Source organism: Varanus komodoensis, unplaced genomic scaffold, assembly GCF_004798865.1.
Source record: "Varanus komodoensis strain SLA01 unplaced genomic scaffold, ASM479886v1 scaffold46_1, whole genome shotgun sequence".
Lineage (NCBI taxonomy): Eukaryota > Metazoa > Chordata > Lepidosauria > Squamata > Varanidae > Varanus > Varanus komodoensis.
In genome coordinates, this window is record NW_025336043.1 from 172,699 (window position 1) to 200,662 (window position 27,964).

Consider the following 27,964-nt stretch of genomic DNA (forward strand, 5'->3'; position numbering starts at 1 on the left):
CCCCCCCCCCGCGAGCACCCGCAGCCGCGACGCGTCCCCGCCCGCCTCCTGCGCGAAGCCGTCGCTCGCTCGCTCGCTCGCCCGCCCGCCCGCCCGCCCGCTCGCTCGCTCGCTCGGCGCCTCCGTCGCTCTCCGCGGCAGCCCGTGGCCAGCATGTTCGCCCGCGTTCTCTCCGCCCGCAGATCTGCCCGCCTGCTGGCCCTGGCGGGGGCCGCCGGCTCCCTGGCGGCGGGATTCCTCGTCTCCCGAGACTCCGTGGGAGCCACGGCGACCAAGCGGCGCCTCTACCCGCCCAGGTACCGCTCCCGCGGCGGCCGCGGAATGAACGTCCTTGGCGCCGGAGCTCCCGGCTGGCGGCCGGGTTGCGCGCACCAAGCCGGGGGACTCGGCGAGCCGGGCGGGCGAGGGGGTCCCGGGTCCGGAGGAGCCAGCCTCGGGGTCCGTGACTGGGCAAGGCTGGCGGCAGGGCGAGTCCCCCCCGCCCCCCCCCCCCCCCACGGGCTGCAGCTCCTTGCCGGCAGGCCCTCCCCTATGCCTGCAAGATTGGCGCAGCGCAGACACGCGTCCCGCCTGACCCCCCCCGCCCCCCCTGGCACTGCAGCAGCGGCGAGGCACGAAGTCTTCCAGTGGTGCAGACGTGAAGAGCCTGGTGCAACTCCAGCCAGTGCCCTTGGACAGCGCCCCTCTCCCTCCCCATCCCCCTCTCCCTGCACCCTCTGACTCCCACGGCCTGGGCTGGGCTGGGCTCGGGCAGACCTGTGGGCCCACGTCTCCCCTCCCGCTCCTGGGTCACCCCCGAAGACAAAGGGCTGTGGGGAGCCGGCCCAGAACCTGAAACTGCAGCCACTGCAGAGCTGGCTGGCTGGAGCATTTTCCCCTCTTCAACATGCCCTGCTAGGCTCCCTGCTTGGCAAGCGGTACCAGGAACTGCGGTCTGTTCATGCCCGGGCACGTATTCCCCACCCACACCTTCCCTGGCTGTGCCCGGGGCTGAGCTCATGGGCTGTCCCATACCGATCCTCCTTCCAGAGCAGATGGAGTTAGTCCTGCCTTGCTCAGCACAAAGCTTCACTCTTGCTACAGGCCCCGAGGGGTGGGCTGCTTCTCAAAGAGGTCCCCCAGGCAGAGGGGGCAGTGGGAGTGCCAGCAGAAGCTGGGGGATCTGAGGGGCACTCGAGGACTGCAGAGTGCCAAGAAAGTTGCAGACTTCCAGCCATTTCCCTGCCGGGGCCAGCTGAGACAAGGACCCTCCCGGCTCCGAGTCCTCCAGAAAGGACCCCTCAAGGACAAGGCTCCCAGGAGCAGAGAGGGCACCACGGAGGCCGGAGGCCTGCCCACGTCCCTTTGCTTGCTGTCTCTGCAGGACAAAGGCGGAGCCAGGAGACAAAGGCCCAGGCAGGGCCAGGCACATGAGGGGCCTGGCTGCAGGTAGCGTGGCTGAGGAGCAGCTTTTCTGACTCCAGGAGGGGGCGGAGAGCCCTCCCCCCGCAGATGGACTCCAACCCCCCCCCGCCCTGTCCAGGGGAGGTCAGGAAAAGCACAAAGCCCCTCTAAACTGGGAATGAGGTCATGAAGAAGGCACTGCTCACTAAGCAGATTAAGGGCAGCATCTCCTTAATTCCTCGGGCTCCTCCAGTGCTGCACTGCCCCCTCGCTTGCTGCGGCTGGGCTGATAACCGGAGCCCTCTTGTTGCTCTTACGGGTGGGGAGGGGGGATTCAGCCCTCCCCAGTGAGCAAGTCCCTGGTGGTCAGAACAGAGCCCAGTGGCACCAGGAGGCGGGAGTGGAGAAGCGGCCACAGATACACAAGAGAGGCCCGGCTGGCTCAGAGCAAAGGTCCATCCAGTCCAGCACTGGGCACACACGGTGGCAAAGCGGCTGCTCCCCGGATCCCTGGGAGGAGTTACGCTGCCCAGCATGGAGTTTGCCTTCTTCACAGCAGATGAGCGCCAAGCTGACAGTTTCCTCAAGCTGCCCCCCAGCACCCAAGAGCCCTTCCTTGCAGTCACTGCTAGCTCCCCAGTCTTTTTTGATCTTAAGTACCCTAAGAGGCGTAGCGCCATCTGCAAACTTGGCCCCTACTCACGCCTTAGGCCCCAGTTCAGCATTGTTCGGGTGGGTGCACCATGCTGCCTTAATGCACTGAAGAGGAAAAGCCAAGCTGGGATCTCTGTGCTCACAAATGGAGATAAAAAAGCAGGAGTGGGGACTGCAGATTCTGGGGCCCGGAGCCACAGAGGAATGTCTGCACACTGGAGAGCACCTGCCCCCCACAAGCAAGGAGTCTTCTGGTGGTTGGTCTTCCTTACAGGCACCGGGAAGGGGGAGGGCAGCTCGCTGGCACAGGGGGGCAAGAAGAGGTGCATTCCAAGCCCAGCCAGAGGCCTGTTTTCTGCATCTGGGCTCAGCTGTGTGTTATTCCCCACGTGCACGCCGGGTTCAGGCCTTTGGTAAGGGGCAGGGTTAGAAGGGCCACGAATGTTGTGCAAAGCAACATTTGGGGCCAGTCTGGAGGAGCCTATTCTGGTGAAGTAACTGTGGGGAAAAGTCAAAAGAACTGCATTGAAAATGTTTGTTTGTTTGTATCCCACCTTTTTCCTCTCAAGGAACTCAAGGTGGCTTACATACTTCTCCTCACTCTTTGAGGAGCCGAGAGTCTGTTACTGGTGCAACATCACCAGTTGGCTCCATGGCTGAGCAGGGACTTGAACCCGGATTGGCCAAGTCCCAGTCCTCCACTAAGCCACACTGGCTCAATAAGTGGCACTAACTACTCAATGTGGCGGTGTGTGTGTGTGTGTGTGGGGGGGGATCTAACTTCCTCTCAAAACAGCAAGGAAACCCATCCAGTGGTCAGCATCTCAGCTGTGGAAACCTCCTAAGTCTATCCTGCTTCTTTTCCACCTGCCCCTTCCATCTTCACCTCAGTGCTGAGTACCCTGATCTGCGCAAACACAACAACTGCATGGCCAGCAACCTGACCCCAGCTATCTATGCCCACCTCTGCGACAAAGCCACACCCAATGGCTGGACTCTGGACCAATGCATCCAGACCGGGGTGGACAACCCTGGGCACCCCTTCATCAAGACCGTCGGCATGGTGGCAGGCGATGAGGAGTCCTACGAGGTGAGTGCCCTTGGAGGCTGCCAGGCATCCTCCTCCCCACAGCCAATGACCCTGCTCTGACTAACCGATGCCCACCTTCCGACAACAGGTTTTTGCCGGTATCTTCGACCCAGTGATTGAGGAGCGGCACAACGGCTACAACCCCCGCGTCATGAAACACCCGACTGATCTGGAAGCCAGTAAGGTGTGCAGTACCCTAAGCAAGCCCAAGAGAAAATTCCCCCGTGAGGAAGGGAGCACCAATTCTCTTCCACAAGAGGAAAAACCCAGGTTTCCCTCAAAACACTGGTAGAGATCTGCTTCAACAGCCATCATTCTCCTCTCCAGTTACAATCATTGTTTTGGTGCTACACTCTCTAATGTGTGATTACACCAGATAAGGAACTGGCAGGCACACCACCCAAAACTGAGTTTTGGGGCATCCCACACTATTCAAGGAGAAGGTCCTCTTCAAGATGACATGTATCTGCATCTAGCACAGTGCTTGTTTGGTAGGATGTGTCTAAGATTGTCTAAACCATAGTCTAAGATTGCAGAGTTATAGGAACCTTGTTAAGCTTATGGACTGAGCTCTGTTTCGCACTGCCATGCAAACAAGGACTGGAAATGAGCGATCCATTTCTGCAGTGTGGTATTGGGAGAAAGGTCTCAGCTTGTCAGGCACCAGAACACTTGGGAGAAGCCAAGCCTGTACAAAAGAGGTATCATTCCCTGGAAGCAGAGTGCTCGTATTTAACATAAAAACTTCTGGCCATCTCACTTAACCTGCCATGGGGCAGTGGCCAAGAGGGCCCAGGCATCCCTCCGGGGTGTCATCAACCTCCCTGCTTCAGGCAGACCTGTCTATCCTTGCATGCCTCCCAACAGACAGTTGGGTGATAGGGAGCATGAAGCTGTGGCCAGTCTGCATAACTGCCCCCCCCCCCGGTGTTCTAGCAAGTGGCGCAGGCAAGGGGGACATAACGCACACCCCAACCCATTGTCCTGTCATTATCTCCCCCTCAGTATTTGATTGCTTTCCAAACTACTTTTGCAAGGTGCGTTTTTGGTACTACATTTCTGAGTATTGCAAAGACTTTTAAATTCCAGTCCAGTGGTGGTATCATGCTTACTGGTGGGAGTGGTTTCAGGCAGTGGAATCTGTTTTGCAAATTTCCCTCCACCATTTCCCCCTTCCATCTGTACTCCCTCCACCTCCTTTCAGTCACTGCTTTCCCCTCATGTTTATTTCCATGGGATTTGCAAGAGGAAACCTGCACCGCTGTTGCACAGTAGGTTTTCACCAGACATCTACAGCCGTGAGCAGCGCTGAGCACACACCGTCCGTTCCGATGCAGCCGAGAACGCTCCCGTGGCGCAGATGGCTGTGTGGCGTTCTCCTTCCGTGCACCTGCACAGCAGCGAACGGCCAGTTTATTTTTAACCCTCCAGTCCCGCACAAACCAGCATCATGGGAGGCCCTCCTCCTCCTCCTAGAATTGCAGTGCCACCTTGTGCCTTGTGACACATCCTCACACGACAGTGACAACACCAGCAGGAAAGCACACGTGACCATCCAGGTCCTCTTACTTCCCTGAGCGCAGCACTGCCGTGCCCTCCACGCAGGAGACTGAGCTGTGCTCACCGGCGTGGCTCCGGCACAGCGACTGCGTGTCAGAAACGTGCCGCGCGGCAGTGCTTCCCAGGCAAAAGGGCTCCAGGGCAGGGACCCTCCCACTGCCATCCTGGGCAGTGAAGCCCAGCTGTAGGGACCGGCTGGCAGCTGCATGCATGGGTCGTTCAGGCTCTCTTCCTCTCAGCAGTGCTGCACCAAGGCTTAGGCTTTGCCGTGTGTGTTGCTTCTCTGTTGCCCTCCCTGACAAGCAGCCCTTTGCTTCCCCCTGGTAGGCCTGGCTTCACCTGGCCACCTTCCCCTCAAGTCTGGAAGGAGCTGGCTGGGGTTTCCCTGGTCCCCGCAGGCTCCTGGAGCGTGAAAGGACAGACCCCTTGCAGCAGTGCTGAAGCAATGAGCTAGTGGAAGGGGATAGGGAATACGGGGGGAGGAGGAGGAGGATGGGGGCAGGAGGCCTGCTAATTGCTCACCAGCAGGGCTGAGCCCCTGAGCAAAGTAAGAGTGGAAGCTGGACCACGTGGGAGCCAGTTTTGCTGCCCCTCCCATAGCAGGCAATTAGCCAGGCAGCAAGTTCCGGACAGAAAAAGGGAAGGGCTTCTTCACACTGCGCACAGGACATTTATGGAATGTGTTTCCACACGATGTGGCCATGAGTCCTTCCGAGGTGGCTTTAAAGGTGGATTGCCCCAACAGAAGGTGAAGCAGAGTTGCCTGGGCATAATTAGTCATGAGAATGGGCTGGAGGTCCTTCCCTGTCGGGGGCAGCAGCTCAGTTCATGGCAAGACCAGTTTGAAGCCCTAGACAGGGCCACCTGGTGGACTGGTAAAGGAAAGGGGCTTGTTTATTTATTTGATTTATATGGCGCTCCACTAGCCATAGACTCTCTGGGAATCTTACATCATATTAAAATCCAGAAACAGCATAAAAACAGTACAAAACATGACAATCCACAATTACAAAGGCTCATTACAAAAAATAAGCTACCCAAATTAAATAGAACCAAAATTTTAAAAATGCGGAACTGCCTTGGCCTGTCCCTGCTGCAACAGTGTTGACGACAATGACGACGGCCACACGGCACGTACAGGCCGCCTTCTCCCTCCTGCGAGGAAGCCAAGGTGGCTTGCACAGCTCCCTTTACCTTCAGAAGACAAGCCCTGTGTGGCCTGTGGTGGCTCCGCACGACCCCCTCGCCTCCCGCCCGGGCTTATGGTGCCCAGCACTCCACCTCCATGGGGTGCCTTTTCTTTGCAGATCAAGGCTGGCCACTTTGATGAGCGCTACGTATTGTCATCGCGGGTGCGGACGGGCCGCAGCATCCGCGGCCTCAGCCTGCCTCCCGCTTGCACCCGGGCTGAGCGTCGGGAGGTGGAGAAGGTCACGACAGAGGCCCTGAGCGGCTTGACCGCGGACCTGGCTGGGAAGTACTACCGCCTCAGTGAAATGACGGAGAAGGAACAGCAGCAGCTGATCGACGTGAGTGGCAGGGCGGCTGGGTGGGCGAGTGGGGGGCCATGCAGGGGGCTGCAGGGGGCACGGTCACCACCACTAGGCAGGGGGGCTGAAGAGGCTGAGAGCCTGCCCCCGGCAGCTTGACTGGGGCAGACCTCCAGAACTTTCCACCCCACTGCCCGCCTCCCCTCCCCAGTGCTGCAGACAATGCCCCCACCTGCCCCCAGGGCCTCACAGCCGTGCAAAGGACCACTTCCTGTCCCTGCCTCAGCCTCCCTGCCCTATTTCTTCCTGCTGCTGGCTAGAAGAGCAGGCTGGGAGGGGGCTCCTTGCCTACCTGGCCCACTCTCAGCCCTACCTGTCTGCTGGGGAGGCAGGTGGAAGCTGGATGGCCCTCCCATCGCCATGCTCTCCTTCCCACTTCCTTCCCGCAGGACCACTTCCTTTTTGACAAGCCGGTCTCCCCCCTGCTGACAGCGGCGGGCATGGCGCGGGACTGGCCTGATGCCCGTGGGATCTGGTAGGCTTTTCTGGCTTCATCAATGGGGGGTGGGTGCAGAGGGACTGGTGGGGAAACCACCTCTCCCCCACCAGGACCCATGTGCCAGGGCGGTCGGTGGCCCCAGGGCTCTGCAAGCCAGTGGCTCATCTGTCCTGGTTGGAGTGCATGCCATCCCCTGGGGATCTGCACTGGAAGGAACCCGGCAGGCAGCTGAGGCGAGGCGAAGCGAGGCGAGGCGAGGCATGGCTGGCCTCTCGCCCCTGGCCCGGGCCTGCTCATGCCCAGCGTGAAGCCAAGCTGATCCGAGCAGCCCAGGGGCCAGCCCAGTGGAGGCCTCCTCCTGGACGGGAGGAGAGCCCTGTGGGGATCCGGGCCAGCAAAGGAGGCAAAGAGGGTGGAGGGGAAGTGCCGACGTGGCCAGGAGTGGCCGCCACGCCCCGAGTCTGATCAGCTGGACCCTCTGCTCAGGCACAACCACGAGAAGACCTTCCTGATCTGGGTGAACGAGGAAGACCACACCCGCATCATCTCGATGGAGAAAGGGGGCAACATGAAGAGGGTCTTCGAGAGGTTCTGCCGGGGCCTGAAGGAGGCAAGTGCGCCCTCCCGCTACCTTGGGCAGGGCCAACACCCGCGTACCCCTGTGGGAAGCGGAGCTGGCCTTCTGTGCAGCTACGGCCAGGCGGAGGCCCAAGTGGCCCGGATGCCAGTGCTGAGGGATGCGCTGGGCCAGCGGAGGGCTCTGGCCCGGGCACCCTGGCCGGGGGCAGCCGCTCAGCACCTGGTCTTCCCATGCATGCAGGTGGAGCGCTTGATCCAGGAGAGGGGCTGGGAGTTCATGTGGAATGAGAGGCTAGGCTACATCCTGACGTGTCCCTCGAACCTGGGCACCGGGCTGCGTGCCGGAGTGCACATCAAGCTGCCACTGCTGAGCAAGGTAAGTGCCGGGAGAAGCGTGGTCCAGGCTGTCCCCAGTCTCCAGGGGAAGCCCACAGGCCGCTTACACAGGCCCCGTGGCTAACGCCCCGGGCAGGGCGTCTCCTGCCACGTTCCAGGCTTTAACCTCTAAAAGGAGCTCCCAGGTACCCCCCTGCCCAGCGCCAACCTCTGCCAGCCTCTCTCAGCACAGACATGCTACCCCTTCCCTCCTACTCTCTCCCTCTCTCCCGCAGGACAGTCGCTTCTCTAAGATCCTGGAGAACCTGAGGCTGCAAAAACGAGGAACAGGAGGGGTGGACACTGCGGCCACAGGAAGTATTTTCGACATTTCCAACCTGGATCGCCTGGGCAAATCAGAGGTATGGGGGGAGACGGTCATATGTTGCAGAGCATTGGCTGGATGGGGGGGGGCAAAAAGAGGGGTGCCTCTAAAGCAAGCCACTGCAACTTGCCGGAGGCAGGGAGGCAGGGAGCAGACACAGTTTGCAGAAGGATGGCCGGGCCAGCAAGGGAGAAGCAGGTAGAGTCCACCTGCATTGCAGCAGCGCTGCCCTCCTTCCCAGCCGCATGGCATCGCATTCGTGTCCCCGGCAGGTGGAGCTGGTGCAACTGGTGATTGATGGGGTGAACTACCTGATCGACTGCGAGAAGCGCCTGGAGCGAGGCCAGGACATCCGCATCCCACCGCCAGTGCCGCAGTTCCGCAGCTGAGCCTCCGTCTCCGTGGGACATCTGCTCTCCTGGCTGCCCAGGATCTGGCCCACGGGCTGCCCACAGTCCTCATAAACCTCCAGCTGCTGTGACCTTTGCCTGCCTCTGGCTTTTTGTGCTTCGGGGGGGGCGTAGGGGTGCCAGGCCAGGCTGACCTGGGGGGGCAGGACACCTGCTTTGCACGCCTAGGCCCGGCCCCAGTCCCAGCTCGCCTCTCCAAAGGCAGAGGGACCGGGTGGCACCTGTCAGAGCAAGGGGCAGGCGGTCTGGGTTGCCAGCCACCTCTGTCCTTACGAGCCGGGACAAAGAGGGGTGGGGGCAGCAGGGCAGGGCAGGGCAGGGCAGGGCAGGGCAGGGCAGGGCAGGGCACACAACAGTGGCTGCAGCAGGGTCGGGTCATCAGCGCGGAAGCCTCCAAACACCTGCGGAGAGGTGCAGCCATGCCCCCGGCCAGAGGCCTCAGCAGCCCATGACAGGGAGCGGATTCAGCCCCCTCTGCCGGAGGACACGAGGGCCCGGTCTGGGTGCACAAGCCCAGCCAGGCACTACATAGGCACGAGAAAACGACTTGACTCGAGAGAATATGCTCGATCGCAGGAAAGGGCACATGGCCCAGGACACAGGGTGTAGCCCCCTTTGCTGACCGGGTGGCAGCAACAGTCGTTCACTGGTTTGAAAATCCCACCACAGATGCTGATGGGTCATGTGAAGCCAGGTCGCTCCCACACTTGCCTGGGAAGCTGGCTTGGAGCTCTGGCAAGGGATTTCTTGCTCCCTGCCTACAATGACTTGGCTCTGGTCGTGCTGATACCACTGGGATTTGACCGGCATGCTCGGTTTTCATGCCAGTCAGCCAGGGACGTCCCACACTGCCCTGGCTTTGGAGGCGCTGGAGGCTGATGGACAGGCAGAAGGGAAGCCTTCGTGGGTGAAGCAACGGCACTGGTTTTGGGGGGCTTCACGTGATCATGTCTGGGAACCTTTAGGCTGAGCAGCACGGCCTTCGCCCGGGCCTTCCCTTTGCTTCTTCTCCAGAGGCCAAGTCATGCTGCAGGGAACAAGCTGCCTTCTGCTGGTTCCTAGGAATGCTCAGGATCTGACTGCGTGGTTTAGGCAGGGACGGTTTCCAAACAGCTCGGAGGAGGAGCCTGCACACAGCTCCCCTAGCAGGTCTCCAGGAGAGCTGGGGGCCATAGGGCAGAGCAGGTGGTCCCAGGGCGGGAGAGGGCCTGGCCAGCCACGGAGGCACTGATTGCAAGCTGCCCTCCAGATTCAGACCAAGGGACAGTTGCCTGGGAAATGCTTTCTGGGGCCACAGGACAGGCCTGGTGCCCTCCTTCTGCAGGCACCGCAGCAGCAAAGGTAAGGCCTTGGAGCGGAAGCCAGGCCCAGGCCGGAACCGGGCCACATGAGTGGCAAGCGGGTGTGGTATTCACACCCCCTTCCTGAAAGAGGTCATGGGGTGCAAATGCACGCAGGCGAGTCAGCTGGCTAATCCGCCTTGACCCCAGTTCCTCCAGGGCCCTCTGGGCATCATGCACCCCACAGAGCCCCCAGTACCCCCCACCCTTGCTTCTTCACACCCTCCTCGGTGCCACTCCATGCCATGTCTTACACCCAGACCGCCAGCCTTTGCCCCAGCAAGGATGAAGCTAAGCGGAAGAGTGGCCACCTGCGCCCCCACCGAGCATCGCCTCCCCACACCACCACTTAGGCATCTTGATGCCCTCCCAGTGCCTTCCTTTGTAACCTGGGGATGAGTGGCTGGCCCACCCTTTGCCTCTCCCAGGGGGTTTCTGGAGAACCAGCTGCAGGTTTGGGCCTGTCCCAGCCACACCTGGCTGCTTGTGTCAAGCAAAAGCCTCTAGAAGACGGGGGGACTGCTGCTGCAGGGAACAGCGCTCGGAAAGCTGAGCATGGCAGGCTAGCAGTGCTTGGGCAGCCGTGAAGGGAGGGCAGGCTGGCCCCGTGAAGGGGCATGGGAGATACCCAGTCAGTGCCAGAATCGTTTTGCCAGCCAGCTGGCAGCTGCTTGCCCTGTTGGGAGGCAAGAGGCCCTGGGGGCCAAGCAGCCTTGAAGGAATGGCCTGCTCAGGGACTTAACCAGTGCCAAGATGCTCGCTTTCAGTGCAGCCCCAAGACCTGCACCAGAAGAGGGGCCATCCCGGAGGAGTCTCTGCGTTCTGGCACCAGGCTATGCCATGCAGCTCAAATCTAGCAGGGTGAGGCCTTTGTTGCACCCAGTGAGAGGATAAAGAAGTGCTTGAATCTTCTGTCTCTTTCGAAAACTGAGAGGAAGCTCCCCTTCCAGAAGGAGCTGTCATGCCTGCTCAAGGCGGCGTTGGGTTTCCTCTTCCCTGCCAGAGGAAGCTTTGGATGGCCGGCCGGCCGGCCCAGGAACGGCGGCTCTTCAGCTTTGCCGCTGTCCTCTCGTCCTCTCTTCATCCTTGCCAGCCCGCTAAGTGCCCTGACCTGCACCCGGCAACGTGGTGTCGGCAGGGCCAGCTCCCTCGGGCAGTGGAGAAGGGGCCAGGCATGGCCTCAAAGCGCAGAGCAGCTGAGCGCATCAGGGAGGCGCACCGAGCAGGCCAGCAAGCACGTGCCTTCCGCGTGTGGGCCGAGGCGTCACAAGGGCATGTCCCAAGGCCAGCCCACGAAGCCGCCCGCTGCCTGCCGTGCCACCCCATCCGTGGTGGGTCACACTCGGCTCCTCCCTTCCCCTCCAGGCAGGCCCAGCAAAGCCAGGAGGGAAGCTCTGCAGGGCCAGGCACCGCTCAGGAGGCCCACGGGTGCTGGCAAGGGCCGCGCTGGCAAACCTCAGCTGCAGGGTGCTCTCCTGTTCGCAATTAAAAACCTGCTAAAGCCCTATTAAAAATCCACTGAGGAAATGGCTTTGATAGTTTTTAAAGGTCTTTAGAAGGCAACGACAATAACACAATAAAGACATTAGAATGTCATGTGATTTATCACTTTCAATAGTTCAATTAGCAATTAAAATCCATTAAAAACCAGCTAAGATGTAATCGGTTTTTAATAGCTTTAATGTTCATTATTGAATTTGCAGCACAAAAATATTAAAATCCATTAAAATCCATTGACATGTAGGTGCTTTTAATGGTGTTTTAATAGGCAACTCATTAAAGTCAATTAAAATCAGTTAAGAAGTAACATACTTTAATAGGTTTCTAATGAGTTTTAAGTGGCAGTTAAAACCCAATAGCAGTAAAATCTACTCTACATGTACTCTAATCATAAGTCTACTCAGAAGTAAGTTCTTTTGCATTCAATAGGACATCCTGCCAAGTGCTTTTAGGATTGCAACATAACACTTCTTAAGGGGAAATTAATTATAACAGGCTTTACTATGTTTAAATTGTTCATTAATGGCCCATTAAAACCTAATGATCATTTAATGGTTTCCTATTTGTCAACTAAAACACTTAAAAACCAGTTAACCCATAATGGGTTCTTATGAGATTTTAATGTAGTTTTAATCTACAGTTAAAACTAAACTGAAGACATAATTGGCTTATAATTTGCAATTAAACCTTCATCAACTGTATTAAATATCACTTATGTCTTAATGGGCTTTAATTGGTTTTACAACCATTTCTTAGGATTTTAACAAGCAATTATAAACCCATTTAATTCTATTATTATTTTGTAATATTTGTATACCGCTCCATATCTAGACAGATTCCAGAGTGGTCAACAGTTCAAAGCTAAAACAACTAAGCAAAAACAGTACATTAAAACCATGGCTGGTCAGCAAGGAGGTCCTCAGTAGTGTCCAAAACCCACAAAGTTGGTGCATGCCAGAGCTTTCTGTGTGGTGGCCCCATTTCTAGGCATTTCCTTCTCTTTGGAGCTCTGGCAGGAAATGCCTGGAAATGGGGCCACCACACAGAAGGCTCATTTCCCGGTAGAGTACTATTTGACTGTTGGTGACATTTTGAGAAGGGAGGGAGCGAAGAACTGACAATTCCTTCTGCCCTCTTGCAAATATCACAGAAAAGGAGAGAAGATCTTCCTTGCTGACCAAGGAAGTAAAGGAAGACCCAGGGAGTAAATCAGGTGAAAGTAACACATTTTCACAGTTTTAAAATCCCATTAAAATTTATTCAGATTTTATTTTAAATTGTAATTATTTAATTTTTTCTCTATTTACCTTGACTCAACTCATTATAACAATGTTGTGTTAATATAAACATTAATATCTAACGCATTCTCAGATGTTCTGTTCCCTTTATATGTATTTTTTTCTGTTGTTATTTTCACCACTAAAAAGTTAGGTAAAATACAATTTTCACTTGTCATTAAATTCTTTGGCTATTACAAATTTACATAATTAGTCAGTCTTGCCCTGCCCTTACATTTACTACATAGTCAGTAATGTAAAATACTTATTTTTCTAATCTTCAATATTTGCTTTTTCTTCTGCTTTCCATTTTAAGGCAATTTTAAATCTAGCCACAATTGTGATATACTTAAATAACTCTGTTCATTAACTCAACTTACTATAATGATGAGCACTGGTAAAAGAGCTTATATCTAGCCATATTTTCAAAAATTCTATCCCACTTATGTAACTCTGCTTGCTGTAACTATGAAGCATTTGTGAAAACATTTATCTCCAACAATATTTTCAAAAATTCCGCTTCATAGTAATAACTTTATTTGGATTTCTTTCTTCAGTTTTGCTATCAATCGGTAATAAAGAAGCCATTTTATATTAATATTTTCCCTTTATCTTTTAGTCCTTGCCATGACTTCAAGTAGTTCACTCATCATTTCATGTTAGAAAATCATTGCTTTTCCTCACGTTACTTACAGCGTGTCCTCTATCGGAGACATCGCAGGTCATTTTTATCGGCAATTTTTATCAGACCACCTCAGGGTACATGACTACCATTCTGTGTTAAACTCTGTGGGCAGCTTCGACGGGGTCGGCCCGGATACCCAGGCCGGGCGCTGCCGCCGCCCGCAGAGGGGCATGTGCGGAGAGGCCTTTAAAACCTGCTCCTCGATTCCTGCCCTGCCACCTTTTAAGGGGCTGGCAGCTGAGCTCGTACTTTGCTGCCTGGTGCTAAAATTGCTCCGCACTGCTTTTGTAACACGCTAGTTGGTTTTGCGATTTTACTGTTTTAAAATGTGCCAGAGAACATTTAAAATGCACCCAGAGAACATTTTTTCCTACTGTGTCCAGACAGTCAATGTCAGCAGGGTCGCCCAGGCGGCAATCACCCCAGGATGCCCCTACTGCCCGTCGGGGAAGCAGCTGCAAAGGCCGCCCGGCCCCAGAGAAAGCCCCGGCCTCGCGGGGTGCCCGCTCCCGTCTTGGCGCACAGGACCCTTTCCCGGGAAGCGCCCGGTTGCGCTCGACCGCCTCGCTTGCTGGAGGGGCTGGCGAACCTCGGGCATGCAATGCGGCACGCCAGGGCGCCGGGGTCACGCCAGGAGACGCGGCTTCCGCCTGCACCGTGAGGGACCGAATGAAACCCCGCCGGGGGCGGGCGGCCCCGCAAACTGCAGGGAGGCTCCCAGGGCAGCGGCTCCCGCCTGCGCTCGGCAACTGCGGGAGGGGCGGACGCAGCACGGAGAGGGGCGCTGCGAGACCCCCCGGCCCACGCGCCCCAGCCGACGGCGCTCCTCGCGCCTGCGGCTGCCTCGCCGTGGGGCGGGCGGCGGGCTCCGCTTGCCCCTCCGAGGCCGCCACGGAGGCGCCGCGGGCTCCGATTCCCCCGCCGCCCGGGAAGGCACCCCAGGCGGGAGGGCGCCGCGGGCAGGACCACCGGGCCGCGGCGAGGAAAGCGGGCGGGGCGCGGCGGGGCGGGGCGGGGGCCCAGCTGCCGCCCAATGGCGGCCCGGCAGGGGCGGGGCCCGTCACGTGGCGCCCAGGTTTAAAGTGCCCGGCGGGCGGCGGGCGGCCGGGCGGCGGCCATGAGCTCGCTGCAGGCGACGAAGCTGGGCTGCCTCGCAGCCCTGGCGGTGCTGCCGCTGCTCTGCGGCCTTCTTCCGGCAGCAGTGCTGCTCCGCCGCCGCCGCGGCGACGCCGCCCCTGGGACCGGTGCGTGATCGCGCGAGGCCGGGCGGCAGCGGGGCCGGGGTCGGGGCTGGGGTCGCGCCCGCGCCGCCGCTCACTGCCTTCTGCCTTCCCTCCCGCAGGCTGCTTCTCTAGTCGCGGGCGGAGCATCCTCAGCTGTGCGGCCGGAGGGGTCTTTCTGGCCGCTTGCCTGCTGGACATCGTCCCTGACTCGCTGGCCGACCTGCGGGAGGAGCTACGGCGACAAAGTCTCTCGGTAGAGAAGCAGCGGGCAGGGGGAGGCAGGAAGGAAGGAAGGAAAGGAGGACAAGTGCGGGTGGCCCCGGTCCGCGGGGAGCAGCAGCCGAGGGAAAGCGGCGGGGTGGGGCTGACGCACCGACTCGGTTCTCTGGGCCAACGCTTCGTTGGGGGCTATCTCGCGTTTCCGAAGTGCGGCCCTCGAGGCGTAATGGGAGCAGCAGGTTGGGCGCAGATAACCAAATCCGAGACAAGGAACAAGGCAGCAGCAGCTTCTGGGCTGACCCACTACCGAGGGCCTTAGGGGAACAAGGAGGCCTTGGCATTGCAGCGGCAGCAGCCTGCTTCAAAACTCCGACCTGGTTTGTCCTTTCACAGTGAAACGCCTTAGGAGCTGCCGACATGAACTGCTCAATCAGAGTCCCACCATGGCTTGTCTTGTTCTCCAAAGGGAGGCTGTATAGCTTGTTGGAAATTTAAGGAACCCTTAAATAACCCATAAGCTTGTTAGTTATCTGTAATTAATTGTCCAGAGAGCCAGGAGGCTAATGCAACAGTATTCAAAAGTGCTAAATAAATAAATAAAATAATTATGAGAGCTGATGAACCCCCTCAGCAAGCCACGCCTGTTCGGACAGCATGCTGAGCCCAGCCAGGCAGTGACGATGCAACTCGCCTTCTGCGTGCATGGGGATGCACGACCAGCCACAGTAGCTTGCCTCGATTGTGCAAAGCTGATTTGCCCTGAATTTGCCAATTCCTCCTTGGAAGAATCCAATTCTTAGACTGAATTAAAGCAGGAGAGGATTGAATAAAAACCTTCAGCCTCACCTGACTGCTCCTACCTTTAGCAAAATCCTTGTGACCTTCTGAAGGGCCTCCCATAATTCAAGAATAGCAAAAAAATTAACCCAGAATTTTGCAAGTCTGCTTGCTCCCATAAGCCTGCCCCAGACATGGAAATTGTTGCACAGAAAAACCACAAGCTTCCTTCTCCCTTGTCTGATGACCTATTGTGGCTTTACCATGCATTAGAGCTGGTGAGGTATATCAGGACTTTTTCCAGCTATCCAAGTAACATACTTCTCCCTTCTACAGCTGGACTTCCCAGTGCCTGAATTCATCCTGGCTCTGGGCTTTTTGCTAGTACTGGTGCTGGAGCACGTGGTCTTAGACTGCACTGAGCAGTACGGAGATGAAGCAGCACTTCCACTCTTGCCCGGCCCCACTTCCCCGCCCTGTGAAGAGGCCCACCTTGGAGAGCAGCCTAACGGGGCTGGAATGCCCGAAACACACTTCGCCTCCCCCTTCCGCTCCCTGGTGCTGACCCTTGCGCTCTCACTGCACTCAGTGTTTGAGGGCCTTGCTGTGGGCCTTCAAGACATGCAGACCAAAGTGCTGCAGCTGGCCGTGGCCATTTTGCTGCACAAGACCATCATTGTTTTCAGTCTGGCCCTGCTATTGCTCCAGAGCTGCCTGCCACTGCGCTGGCTTGTGGCCTCCTTTTCTATCTTTGTGCTCATGTCTCCGCTCGGTGTGGGCCTGGGTATGCTGGTGACGCACAGCCCCGATGCAGGAAGCATCACAGCCCAGGCTGTGCTGGAAGGGGTAGCTGCTGGAACCTTCATGTACATTACTTTCCTGGAAATCCTGCCTCAAGAGCTGAACTCTCCCACCAGTCGCTTGCCTAAACTCCTTGCTGTTTTGCTGGGCTTCTCAGGCATGGCCTGCCTGCACCTCCTGACCTGAGGGTGCCTGCAACAGAGAAGCTGAGAGCGACTGATCCAAGGACCCTTGAAGAGATGAAGGACTCAATTTTCCAGGCAACTTTTGTAACAGCCAAGGTTTGGCATGGCTTCTCTCCCCACACCCTTTCTAAGACGGGCACTGATTGGCTGGGCCCATAAATGTTTTTATTAAAAATAGCCTGTCTTTTTAACAGTATGGCCTGAAAACGTCCTGGTTTTTATTTACTCTCCACTCCCACGATATTAGACTTGGAAATGCAAAGCTCACCATGCAAGTTCTGTACCTTGGTCAGGTCATAAGACATCTCCCTAGTCTTCGCCCTCGACCCCTTATTTGGGCAGACGGCAGAAGAGTCAGCCCGGAGAGGGGCGGGGAATCGTTGTGTACCCTCGGTGGGCCTGCAGCGCCCCCTGCTGATACGGTCGACTTCGTCCGGTCTCCGCCCTCCAGCACTGGAGACTGCCTTCAGCTACCACTGGAGCTCCTGGGCTGGATCTTTCAAAGTAGCTGCTGGTGCCCCTGACAGACACCTTCTTCACCGCAGACTGTTTTTCCAAGCCACCAGGACAGGTGTCAGCGGGAGTTGTGCCGACCCATAAATGCTGCTCTTTCTGGTTGGAGAGCTTATTTACCAAACAGCCAGACTGGCACTTATTCCATTCAGGATGGCACAGAGCCTTTCCAACAGGGCACATCAAGCGCTGCTAGGGCTCCAGTTCTTGCCAGGTGACTGAGCTGAGCCAAGAGTTGTAAAACTGTCACCAACCGTTCATATTTAGGCCCAGGAGTGCTACCTGATAGGCAAGACAGGACCGCAAATAGGGCTGTTAACTGGTGGACTTTCCCGAGTTTCTCCCTATTTGGGGCCTGTGCAGCAAGCAGAAGAAACAGCCACCGCTCTGGCATTGAAATAAGCGTTGTTCACTGAAAGTCGAGGAGACGGACTTTTGGCGAGCAATGGCGACACTGTGCACCCCAACCTTAGCCCGCGCTTGATGGCTGGCTCGCCTGCGGGGGAAGACAGCAGCAGCGAGCGCAGGGCTGAAGGGGTCGCTTTGGGGTCGGATGAGGTGAAATCCCCGGGAAGGCAACCCGGGAAGCGCGGGCCTGCCCTCGCATGTCACAGCTGGAGCCCCGTTCCGCCGCCGGCCTTCCTGGGCTGGAAGTGGGGGTTCCCATTCGAGGCAGCCGCCCTGCGGCCCACCTCTCGGCGAACAAAGCACGTCGCAGAGGCGGCGCACCGCGCCCTCGCTCCCGCGCGCCTCGGGCAGCAGGAGCGGAGCTGGGCCCGGCTGCGGAGCGCGCCTGGCACGGCGGGCAGCGGGTGCGGGTGACCCCGCAGCGGCCAGCACGGCGCTGCAGGCGGCGACGGACCCCTGCGGCGTCGCTATGGCGACCTCCTCCGGCTCGTCCCGCCTCTTTCGGCGAACGCCCCTCCTCCCGGCGCCGGCCAATGAACGGCTGCCACACTGCAGATCCGGCCTGTCTCCCCAAGGGGGCGGGATTTCCGGCTCCTCTTTAGCTTCCCACTGAGGCGAGGGCGAGAGAAAGCGAAAGTCGCCGCTACCGGACCCGTTTCGCCTGCCCGTGCCTCACCGCTCCGCCCTCCGCGCGACCATCGGCGACTGACCCTCATGGAGGTGCTGCTCCTCGTCCTGCTGCTCGCCTTGGTGCCGCGGCCCGGCCGCGCTTCCGACGTGATCGAGCTCAGCGACGACGACTTCGATAGCGGCCTGGCCGATCGCAGCGTCGCCCTCGTCGAGTTCTACGCGCCCTGGTGGGTGGGGCGCGCCTCCGCCGCGCCCGAGATCTCGCGCGCCCCCGGGGTCTGCGGAACGCGCCTCTGGCTCGCCCACCCGCGGGGAAGGGGGCACGTGCACCGCCCCTCGATCCGCGGCCGGGCGGGCGGGCGCTTGACCTTTCTGGGGCTGCCTCGCTTGCTGCCGCACGGCGGGACTCCGCCGACGTGCTTCTTGCCCGGACCGGGCTTCCACGGGTAGAGCGCTCGGCTGGAAAGCTCTAGCTTCGCGCGGCGGGGCTGGCGTGGCCGCGGGGGACAGAGCGGCCGGGACGCCTCAGAAACCGGTGGGAGGCTGAAGACATTCGCGGGCACGGCGCCGCGGGCGCTTCCTGAAAGCAGCGTCAGGCGGGCTCGGTGTCTCGGTTGTAGGGACTACAGCCCCCGGCGTGCAGTGGGGCAGCCGCTTGGTGGGCGGAGCCTTTTTGCCGTGGCTGCTCCTGAGTGGCTGGTGCGAGGGGTCACCCGCGGGATTGGCTGGGAGCTCTTCGCTGGAGCCGCGGTCGGCCGGCGCCTCTGCGGGTCCCGCAAAAGTCGCCCCGAGGAGTGCGGGGGCGAGCCCTGCAGAGGCGGCGGTGGGCAGGCGCGGCTGGAGAGGGTGCCGGAACTCTCCGGGGGTCGTGGAATATTAACGTTCCTGCGGCATGGATGGCTTTCTTGGCCGTGCGTTGCTTGTGCTCTGAGCTGCGCACTGGCTTTTTCTGAGAACAGCAGGTTATTTAGGGTGGCTAAAACAAGGAGTTGCGAGGCGCTCCAGAAAGATCGCCCCAAACTGGGAAGGCATGCATCAGAATGGCAAACGTGGTTCAGTACAAGCAATTGTAGGCTGCATGGTGGGGCAAAAAACCCAAGATCCCCACTTGGCCTATAAGCCGATGGGATCTGAGCTGACAAGGATGAACCAAGAAAGATACCTCAGAGTTCCGGCAGAAAACAGTCTGGTGCGTGCTTGCTGTGAAAAGGGCAGATTCCATGGTGGACACAATTAGGAAAAGATTTGAAATCAAAACTTAAGAGGAGAGGTTACAGTGACTGGGTGTGTTACCTTGTGGAGGGAAGCAAGGGATTTGTTCAGGTGTGCACAACTGCACAGTGTGGTGACAGCGCATAGGGAGAGATTCTTCTTGTATTTCATTAGTAGACCCAGAGGGGTTTCATGAAGCCGACCGTAAGGCATTTCTACAAGTAGGTGAAAATGACTAGTTTTCTAGGGATGGACATTTACTTGGAGAACTTGTAAAGGAGACAGTAAGAATGTAATTGCCACTGATCAAAGCACTATGTACTTTTTAGTCTTTCAGTCTCGGGGGCAAATAGGAGATGCTGGAGAGCACAGGCGGAGGGGGGCTGCTATTTTTGTTCATGTCCTGTCCGGGGCTCTCACAGGGGATCGGTTGACCAGTGAGAAAAGAATGCTGGCCCAGATGGACCTTGGGCACTCCAGTATCGGGGCTTTTAACAGTGAGGTGTGGCTAGACTACTCTTAAAGTGTCTTGAAACATGGCAGTTTAGATCAGCAGTAATCATTGGTGCCATAAGGTAGAAGCATAGTAACAGCATAACCAACTTTATCTTGTAGGTGTGGACACTGTAAACGTCTTGCGCCAGAGTATGAATCTGCTGCCACCAGATTAAAAGGAATAGTACCTCTTGTTAAGGTTAGTTTTGCAATGTGTTTCTGGGCAGAACTCCAGAAGTAAATGTCAAAAGATTAGTTTGTGGGTAAGATGCAGCTTTTAGTTAGTATACTATCATATCAGCTACTTGATGAGCAATAAAGATAAGACTGTCATGGAGCGCAAGATGGGGGAAAATAGCCTTTTTGTTTTTGTCTGCTGGTCGATTGTTTCATTTCACTCATGAGGAAAAAGTTCCTGTTGAGCATGGATTGCACTCTTATTGGTGCAGTTATATATTGCTGAAAACGTAAGAGCTGAAAGCAAGTCCTTTAAGCACTCACTTGGCTTTTTTTTTCAGGTTGACTGTACAGCAAATTCGGAGACCTGTAACAAATATGGAGTGAGTGGCTATCCAACTCTCAAGATCTTTAGGAATGGGGAAGAGTCAGGGAGTTATGATGGACCAAGGACAGCTGGTAAGGAAAAGGGACTCAGGTTTTTGATTGTTGCAGTGCTTGGTTTGTAGTCATGTAATGCGGAAGGGGCCCTGATTGGCCATTTCTGCTGCATCCTTAATATGGGGCTTAATAGAATGTAGGTTTAAACAATGTGCCACGTAAGAAGTGTTGTCTGAGCAATACTGATGCACTTGTGTCTCCACGAAACTTTCCTTCAAGATGGAATTGTGAGCCATCTGAAGAAACAGGCTGGGCCTGCCTCTGTCCCTCTCCGTGCTGATGGGTTTGAGAAATTCATCAGTGAAAAGGATCCCGCTGTGGTGGGTAAGTAGTTTGGGGAACCAGTTCTTTCTAGTATGTGGTGGGCAAACGGGCAGTGAACCTGCCGTGTCCAGTGTCGAGCATTGTAGACCACAGATGTACTTTGGCCCCTCAGCAACTTTGAACTGTGCTCTATTGTGGCTTCTGTTGCATTCTGGGTCACTGCAGCCCCTTCAATGAGAACTTGCCATTTTCCAATTTTCCAGCAGCTACAAACATTAAGAGTCCAGGGAAGAGTGTGGATTGAATTTGGAGATCTGGCCTCATGTAACTGGTCTGGGTAGACTGAGAGGTTCCTTGTGACTAGGAGTTAGAATAACTTTTACTGATCTGCTTTTGTACTGTCATTTTTGTTCCTTATGATGCTTCGCAGGGTTCTTCAAGGAGTTGTTTGGAGATGCCCATTCAGAGTTCATGAAAGCAGCAAGCAACTTGCGAGACCATTATCGCTTTGCACACACTGGTGATGAGGAACTAATCAAGAAATATGAGCCAGATGGAGAGTAAGTGTTCAGTATATGCTACTAATGTTTCTGCTAAAATAGAAAGAAAGCAACAAGACAAGTTTCAGAAGTCCACATGGCTAGAACAGAGGGTGGAAACTTTTTCAGCACAAGGACCAACTTCGTTCCAGACTAGATGGGTGCACTATAAATGGGGGAGTTGTCTTTTGGAGCAAAAATTGGGTTTGAGGAGTTTTATTTCCAGTTCTGAGCATAATTCTTATTTTTGGGTGGGAGAGCCCACTTTATTTTCCATGAGAGAGCAACATTTGGACTTATTCTGCCCAAGTTTAAATCTGCCTGATTACTACTCATAACTTTCTGTAAAGGGATTCAAATTTCTGACAGCTATCTGTCCGAAGCTATTCTTTTTAGAAGTCGTTAGGAAACACTTACTGGAGTACATAAAGCAGAGGTTCTCAACCTTTTCTATGCCTCACACCCCTAGAAAATGTTTGATTTATGTTTGCCTTCCCTACAAAAATGATACTACATTTGAGGATGAAGTCAAATTTCTAATGTTTGAGCCACAAATTCAACCACATTCAGTGCTGTGGGTACTGTATGTGGTTGAAGTAAAAAAATCAGCTTTTAACTCAATGCATAAAATTCAAATATAAATCAAGCAATTAGAAATAACTGTAAACAGTAAAATCAGTTTCAGTTGTGATCATAAAATTCAATTACTTCTTTGATCTTGCTTCTCATTTACAATTTTGTCAAAACATGGAACTTCCTTGCTGATTGTGATCTGCAGGTCTGCCTTTGGATTCAGATGATTCCTAGATTTTGTCTTGATTGACAAAAGAGAACTGAATTCGAATGCAAACAAAATGACAATAAATAATGTAGTTATTAGGATAATTTTTGGTGAACCTTTCTCTTTGACACACTCCTGAAATGCCAGGTTGGGAACACCCTGACATACAGGCTCATGGCAAAGTCCAAACTTTGTTCCCCTGTAGAGAATAAAGAAGACAAACCAAAAATGATTTTTTCTAGAATTGGGTGTAAATCTGGAAAAACGCCCTTCTTCAGACAAAGATATTTTGCAGCTGTGTTATTTCTTGATAGTTTGCTTTTTTTGAGCAGTCAAGAGTAGACGCTTGAAAGCCACATTGTAGGTTGTAAATAAGCAAACACCTTTGCATAACTGCAGTTAAAATATTTTTTTTTTTTGTGTGTGTGCATTCCTGTACCCTTTTTAAATTGTCCTAGGCAAATTCTTCTAGGTGCTGCTGGGGTAGAAGCTGCTTACCGCTCTCTGCAGTAACCTTTTGCAATTTCCAGGGGGAAAAAAGTAGAAGGGGTGGGGAGCACCAAAAATTACTTTTTGAAAAGTGTAGATTCTCCCACTTACAACTGGGACACTTTGGGAAAGCTGCTTGTAGCTACCAAAATGCAGATTGCAAAAGGTGGCTTGACAGCTATTTTCTGCAGTCTTCAAAAATAAAAGCAATATGCAGGGAGAAAAGAAACCAAAAATACTTGCTGCCAGGGTTTGTAAAAAAAAACTGATTTTCTCCTTGTGCTGTGTGGCTTATTGTGTTGGGAATACTAGGTCAAGTGTTTCACTCTGCATTCCTGAAAATTCTAGTTTGCACTTCTACAGAGTCCCAAAAACAAAGAAGGAATGAACGGAGCGTCTGTCTCCCTTTTCAGCTTGTCGTTGGCTGGCCAGTGGGTGTAGGCCTGGGCCTGGTTTTTTGCGGGAGGGGACTGCTCTCGGGGACTGGCTGTCCGAAGTGAGTACTGGAGGGCAATGGCTTCCTTCCAGCTCACTGGCTGAACTGGGGGACCCTGATACAAGAGAGGAGTGTACACTCCCAGCCCATGCCACAGATCCATGGGATAGGAGGGAGTGGGCTGATCCAAGTTTTCCCCCATTGCTACTGCTTCCTAGCCTGAGGAAGCCAGTGTTTCTCAGCAATGGGAGATACGTGACTGAATGAGGAGAAGGGGAACCTGCATACAGGAACTGTGCTTTGCTAGGACAAACTTCAGAGGTGGGCTTACCTGAACAGAGAGCTCCTTATATTCAGTTTCCCCCAAGAAAGATTGTTCTTCGAAAAGAGCTTTAAATGCAGCCGTTCCAATCCCAGCCAAAAAACTTGAGGCTGTAATTGCTGGGCTGAGCTAACTAGTTCTATGCAGGAGCTCTGCAGTTTAGTTGTTTTTGCAATGCAGTGGCTTGCCTCTTCCATACTGTCATATTTAACTCCAGCACAAACTCCCAAGCCACTTCTGGGCTGGTTTCTGCTTGTTTACCTGCAGGGAGCAGACAAGTCAGAGCTTGAGATGCTTGCTGCCTGTCATGTAATGCTTCCTGAGGGAATAGATAGCAGTTGAGACAGCAGGCATCCTACTGAGTCGCAAGGCTGTGTTGAGCGAGCCAGTAGCCCCGTCTAGGGGCTGAACGTAGCAGATGTAACTGTTAAGCCACAGCAGTCATCTCTTCACAGGGGCATCATACTGTTCCGTCCCCCACACCTGGAAAACAAATTTGAAGACAGCTTTGTGCGTTACACAGAGGACAAGATCACTACTGGCAAGATTAAGAAGTTTATTCAGGACAACAAGTAAGTTGACACTTCTGTAGATTTATACTTGTGCCTTGCTCCAAGATACGAGCCATGCATTAAAGCGGGGTCTCCTGCTTTGTTTTAGCTTCGGTATCTGCCCACATATGACAGAAGACAACAAGGAGCTGATGCAAGGGAAGGACCTGCTGGTGGCTTATTATGACGTGGACTATGAAAAGAATCCCAAGGGTTCGAACTACTGGCGCAACAGGTGAGACCCTTCTGCCCACTGAGAATATAGCAATGACTCTCTTGTGAAACGTCGCCTTTCTGGCTAAAGTTGGAGCACTGGTTAAACTGCAAGCCGAGAACTCCAAGTTATTTCTTTGTTACATTCATAGACACAATAAGGCAGCTTACATATTTTTCCTCCATTTTATCATCACAAAACTCTGTAGGGTAGGCTGGAGTGAGTGGTGGTGAGTGGCTCAGAATCACCCAGTGATCCTCACTGATGAGTGGGGACTGGACCCTGGAACCTCCGAGTCCCAATCCAAGACTCTAACCACTGCAACCACACCAGCCTGCTTTTCAGAATGTTAAAGGAGTCTTGTACAGGCTGGTAAATCAGCTACAGTTTCTGTGCACTGCAGTCCATGCATGAGTGACTGTGTGTGTTTCTGTGTTTTTGTGTGTGTGGGGAGGTAGGAATTGCGAATATGGCAACTGGAGGAAATTGAAATGCAGAAAATACAAACATTGGTAATTCCCTTCACAGCAGTCATTTACAAAACAATTGTTGAATAGTAATTTCTGGTGTGTGCATTAGATTTGTGGGAGTTCTTGATTTTGGTTGTAGTGTATACTCATTGTGAAGCACCTTTGGGGCCACATCCCTTGTGGCTACTCTGCAGCATTGTGGCAGGCTGGAAGTGTTGCATAATTGCTCAAACATAGGCATGCTGGGTAGTGGGCCACAGAGACGTTCCTTTCCAGAAGGAACACTCCAACTCCAAGCAGCTGCAGTAATCGGTTAGGCCATAACCATTCCCCCACAGTAAACAAGAGAGTAGAGATATGGGACTTCTAAAGATAGGCTAGAGATGAGGTGAGCATTTCTTCCCAAGTCATCAGAACAGAGAAGGACTGGAGCTGGGATCCCAAAGAAAAAGATAATTAATTCTCTAAGACCCTTTAGTCCTGTTCTCTATCAAACACTTTTCCTTTTTTATCAAACACTTTTTACTACTATTACTATATTTATACCCTGCCTTTTTTCCTTTCAAGGAACTTAAGGCACCTCCCATAATTCTCCTTTCATTCTCATCCTCACATCAACCCTGGGTTGAGCTGAGAGTCTCTGGCCCAAGATCACCCAGTTAGCTCCATGGCTGAGTGGGAACCAGAACCCAGATCTCCTAGCTCACAATTGCACACTCTTAACCACCACACCAAACTAGTTATGCCAGTCTTTGGTGTTATCCTTACCAGATTCAGCAGTTAAGAAATGGCAGTGTTTTCCCTCTACAAAGGGATGTTAGTGCTACAGAATGCTAAAAGGGTCAAATGTAGCTTGCTCAGAAAGAACCAAGGTTGACTTTTCCTGCACTGAAGCAAGCTGCCAATTTTTTTCCCCCTGGGTCTTCATGGAGCACAGAGAAGCACAGGGGGTTCAAGAGTGCAAATAGCTCCTGACTAGGGTGGTGGGGCTGTATAAGAAAGAAAGATACTACTGTTGAGCTAAATTGTTGATTTTTATTGGGAGTATAAATGGCTTGAGAATGTGACCTGGCTCAGAAGCATTTTTTTTCTCTTGATTGCCGCTAGTGGTCCCCTGACAACATTAAGGGCTCCACTAGGCTCCTCTCAACACTTAATTCCATTATTGTACAAATAGTCATCTCATAGTGAAGAGCCAAAATTCTACACCAAATGGAATGGACTCCTTCCAGGGTGAGGGAACTTGTCAGGGTTGATTCTAACTAATTTAGTAGATCTCATGTAAATCAATGAGAACTTGTATTGATGTTTTGCAGAGTGATAAAGGTTGCCAAGAGTTTTCTGGACGCTGGACATAAACTGAACTTTGCTGTTGCTAGTCGGAAAACCTTTGGTCATGAGCTGTCTGAGTTTGGATTGGATGGCTCCACTGGTGATGTTCCTTTGGTTGCTATCAGGACAGCCAAGGGAGAGAAATACGCCATGCAGGAGGAATTCTCGTAAGTGAAGCTGTTTGTCTCTTGTTCGCTTTACACATGTCTTATCACTTTAGTTCAGTGGCAAAGGGTATACACACACAAGTACACTTTTTGCTGAGGGGAGAAGATGGGCTGTGAACTGTTTTTGGAATACTTTGGTGAAAAGAGACTGTGTTGACTGAATTTTTCCAACTTGACATCCCCAGAACCGGTAAAAGCCAGCGGTTTTGCAGTCCGGGTGTCTGCAGTGCTTCTAGGTGGCACATACATGGGATGAACTGGTTGAAACAGTTTTCTTGTTCTGATTTGCAGCCGTGATGGGAAGGCCTTGGAAAGATTCCTTCAGGATTATTTTGATGGAAAGCTGAAAAGATACCTGAAATCGGAGCCTATTCCAGAAAGCAACGATGGTCCCGTGAAGGTGGGAGCTGTTTCAGTTTGAGCTTCCTCCTAAAAAGAGCCTAAAGTTAGCCACTGCGTCCAGGAAGGGTGAGTTCAGTGTAACATTTCAGAGGCTGATTGGAGCCTATGTGCTTTCTCCCTAGGTGGTTGTGGCTGAGAACTTCGATGAAATTGTAAATGCTGAGGGCAAGGACGTGCTTGTGGAGTTCTATGCGCCTTGGTGTGGGCATTGCAAGAACATGGAACCCAAATATAAGGAGCTAGGAGAGAAGGTAGGCCAGCAGGGGGGCATGGAGATTCCTGTTGATCAGTTGTGGAAGGCAGAGGCCTGGAGCAGAATGGCTGGCAGCAAGCAGTTTTCTGGGCATGGAGAAACAGCCCCAAGGGGAGCACTGCTTTGCTGGCCAAGCCTCTGGCCGGAGCCAGCTGTTGCCTGCTGCATTTTTTACTGGTTTGTATTTCAACAGCTCAGCAAAGACCCCAACATCCTTATAGCCAAAATGGACGCCACAGCCAATGACGTGCCTTCTCCCTATGAAGTCCGAGGGTAAGTACACGCTCTGCTTGGTGGCTGGTATTGAATGCATAAAACTGTTTCAGAGCCACTTGTGGCACTGCTGCCTTGAAGGATGGTTGTGTTGGGTGGTCTGTGGCATGGCTGGGCCTCTGTTCCCTGCAAGGCAGCTCCAAAACAGCAAAATTATTTTCTTTCTCCTCCGTAGGTTCCCCACAATTTACTTCTCTCCTGCGGGCAGCAAGCAGAATCCAAAGAAATATGAGGTGAGTTGTCAGGCCTGTGAAAGGCTTTCTAGCGTGAGATTCCAAGGAAGCCCCTCTCTCCTTCAGGCTACTGGGCCCTACTGCATGGAAGCTGTGTTTTCCCCCCAGTTGACACTGCATGTGGTGAGGTGTCCCAGACGGCCGCCACAAGGAGTGCCGAGTCGAGCAGTGGCATGCGTTCTCCTGTGCCTCACGTCTGTTCTTTTGGCAGGGAGGGCGTGAGGTGAGTGACTTCATCAGCTACCTGAAGCGGGAGGCCACGTACCCACCCATTGTGCAGGAGGACGAGAAACCCAAGAAGAAGAAGAAGGTGGCACCCAAGGAGGATCTGTGAGGGGCCTTAGCATCACCTTAGCCACAGAGGAGCCCTGCGGCCGCGCCTGGAGGCCAGGGCCTTGTAGTGCAGCCTATGCTGTTGGAAAGCGAAGCCACTGAGGGCGGGGGGAACCAGCTGCTGCTGTTCTGTTTAAGTTCTGCCCCCTCATCTCTTAGCTGCACTTGCCATGAATGCCCTGGACTGGTTGCTGTGTGTGGGTGGGGATTGGGGAGGGCTTGTTTTCTAATTTTTTGTACATTTTGAGAAGTGAATCAATAAATGACCCTTAGGCCCCAACGATGCTTCTTCAGCCTCTGGAGGTGGCCCTGCCAGAGGCCCTGCCTGAGATACTGCGCAGTAAGTCGGCAGTCCAGCTCTGCAAGTGAAGTCTCATTAGGATTCCTTCCTTCCCCAAGGATGAGCATGTAGCCTGCAGCAGTCTTTGGTGGTGGTTCTTTATGGGAGGGAGGAAGCAGTCTTGTCTGTGTGAAGACCTGCCAGAGGAATCTGCATTTGTGGGGGCGTGGCTTCAGCATCACACTCGGCAGCCAGTGATCAGGGAAGTCTCATCTATACTACATTCCTACAGATGTCAATCCTTAAGACCAATGGGACTTACTCCTGGATAAATGTTTATAGGATGACACTTGGTGAGTTCAGACAGAAGTCTACAA

General features: G+C 54.1%; 3 protein-coding genes across 3 annotated transcripts; all 3 read left to right on the forward strand.

Annotated features, from left to right (window-relative positions):
* Positions 1-150: 150 nt before the first annotated feature.
* Positions 151-8,344, forward strand: CKMT1A (creatine kinase, mitochondrial 1A). Its single transcript, XM_044444889.1, has 9 exons — positions 151-296; positions 2,929-3,127; positions 3,216-3,311; positions 5,995-6,216; positions 6,627-6,712; positions 7,163-7,286; positions 7,497-7,631; positions 7,867-7,992; positions 8,228-8,344. The coding sequence occupies exons 1-9, from the start codon at positions 154-156 to the stop codon at positions 8,342-8,344; spliced, it is 1,248 nt and encodes a 415-aa protein (XP_044300824.1). The 5' UTR covers positions 151-153.
* A 5,940-nt stretch (positions 8,345-14,284) lies between these two features.
* Positions 14,285-16,373, forward strand: LOC123030731 (zinc transporter ZIP1-like). Its single transcript, XM_044444864.1, is given in 3 exon segments — positions 14,285-14,436; positions 14,523-14,643; positions 15,723-16,373. Coding segments are annotated over 3 exon segments (924 nt in total).
* Positions 16,374-17,368: 995 nt separating this feature from the next.
* Positions 17,369-27,587, forward strand: PDIA3 (protein disulfide isomerase family A member 3). Its single transcript, XM_044444865.1, has 14 exons — positions 17,369-17,697; positions 17,869-18,150; positions 19,751-19,829; positions 20,149-20,266; positions 20,468-20,572; positions 20,943-21,072; positions 23,535-23,651; positions 23,740-23,865; positions 25,631-25,813; positions 26,105-26,213; positions 26,338-26,466; positions 26,662-26,741; positions 26,917-26,974; positions 27,186-27,587. Exons 1-14 carry the CDS (start codon positions 17,369-17,371, stop codon positions 27,306-27,308), a joined length of 1,968 nt encoding a protein of 655 aa, XP_044300800.1. The 3' UTR covers positions 27,309-27,587.
* The last annotated feature ends 377 nt before the right edge of the window (positions 27,588-27,964 follow it).

Excerpts from the sequence above, each read along its gene's own strand:
- CKMT1A (XM_044444889.1), top strand. The coding sequence starts at position 154 with ATGTTCGCCCGCGTTCTCTCCGCCCGCAGATCTGCCCGCCTGCTGGCC. Across the intron at positions 297-2,928 it reads CGGCGCCTCTACCCGCCCAG|TGCTGAGTACCCTGATCTGC; the intron begins GTACCGCTCCCG and ends TCTTCACCTCAG. Across the intron at positions 3,312-5,994 it reads CTGATCTGGAAGCCAGTAAG|ATCAAGGCTGGCCACTTTGA; the intron begins GTGTGCAGTACC and ends TTTTCTTTGCAG.
- PDIA3 (XM_044444865.1), top strand. The coding sequence starts at position 17,369 with ATGGCTGGCTCGCCTGCGGGGGAAGACAGCAGCAGCGAGCGCAGGGCT. Across the intron at positions 20,267-20,467 it reads TGATGGACCAAGGACAGCTG|ATGGAATTGTGAGCCATCTG; the intron begins GTAAGGAAAAGG and ends CTTTCCTTCAAG. Across the intron at positions 26,214-26,337 it reads GCAACGATGGTCCCGTGAAG|GTGGTTGTGGCTGAGAACTT; the intron begins GTGGGAGCTGTT and ends CTTTCTCCCTAG.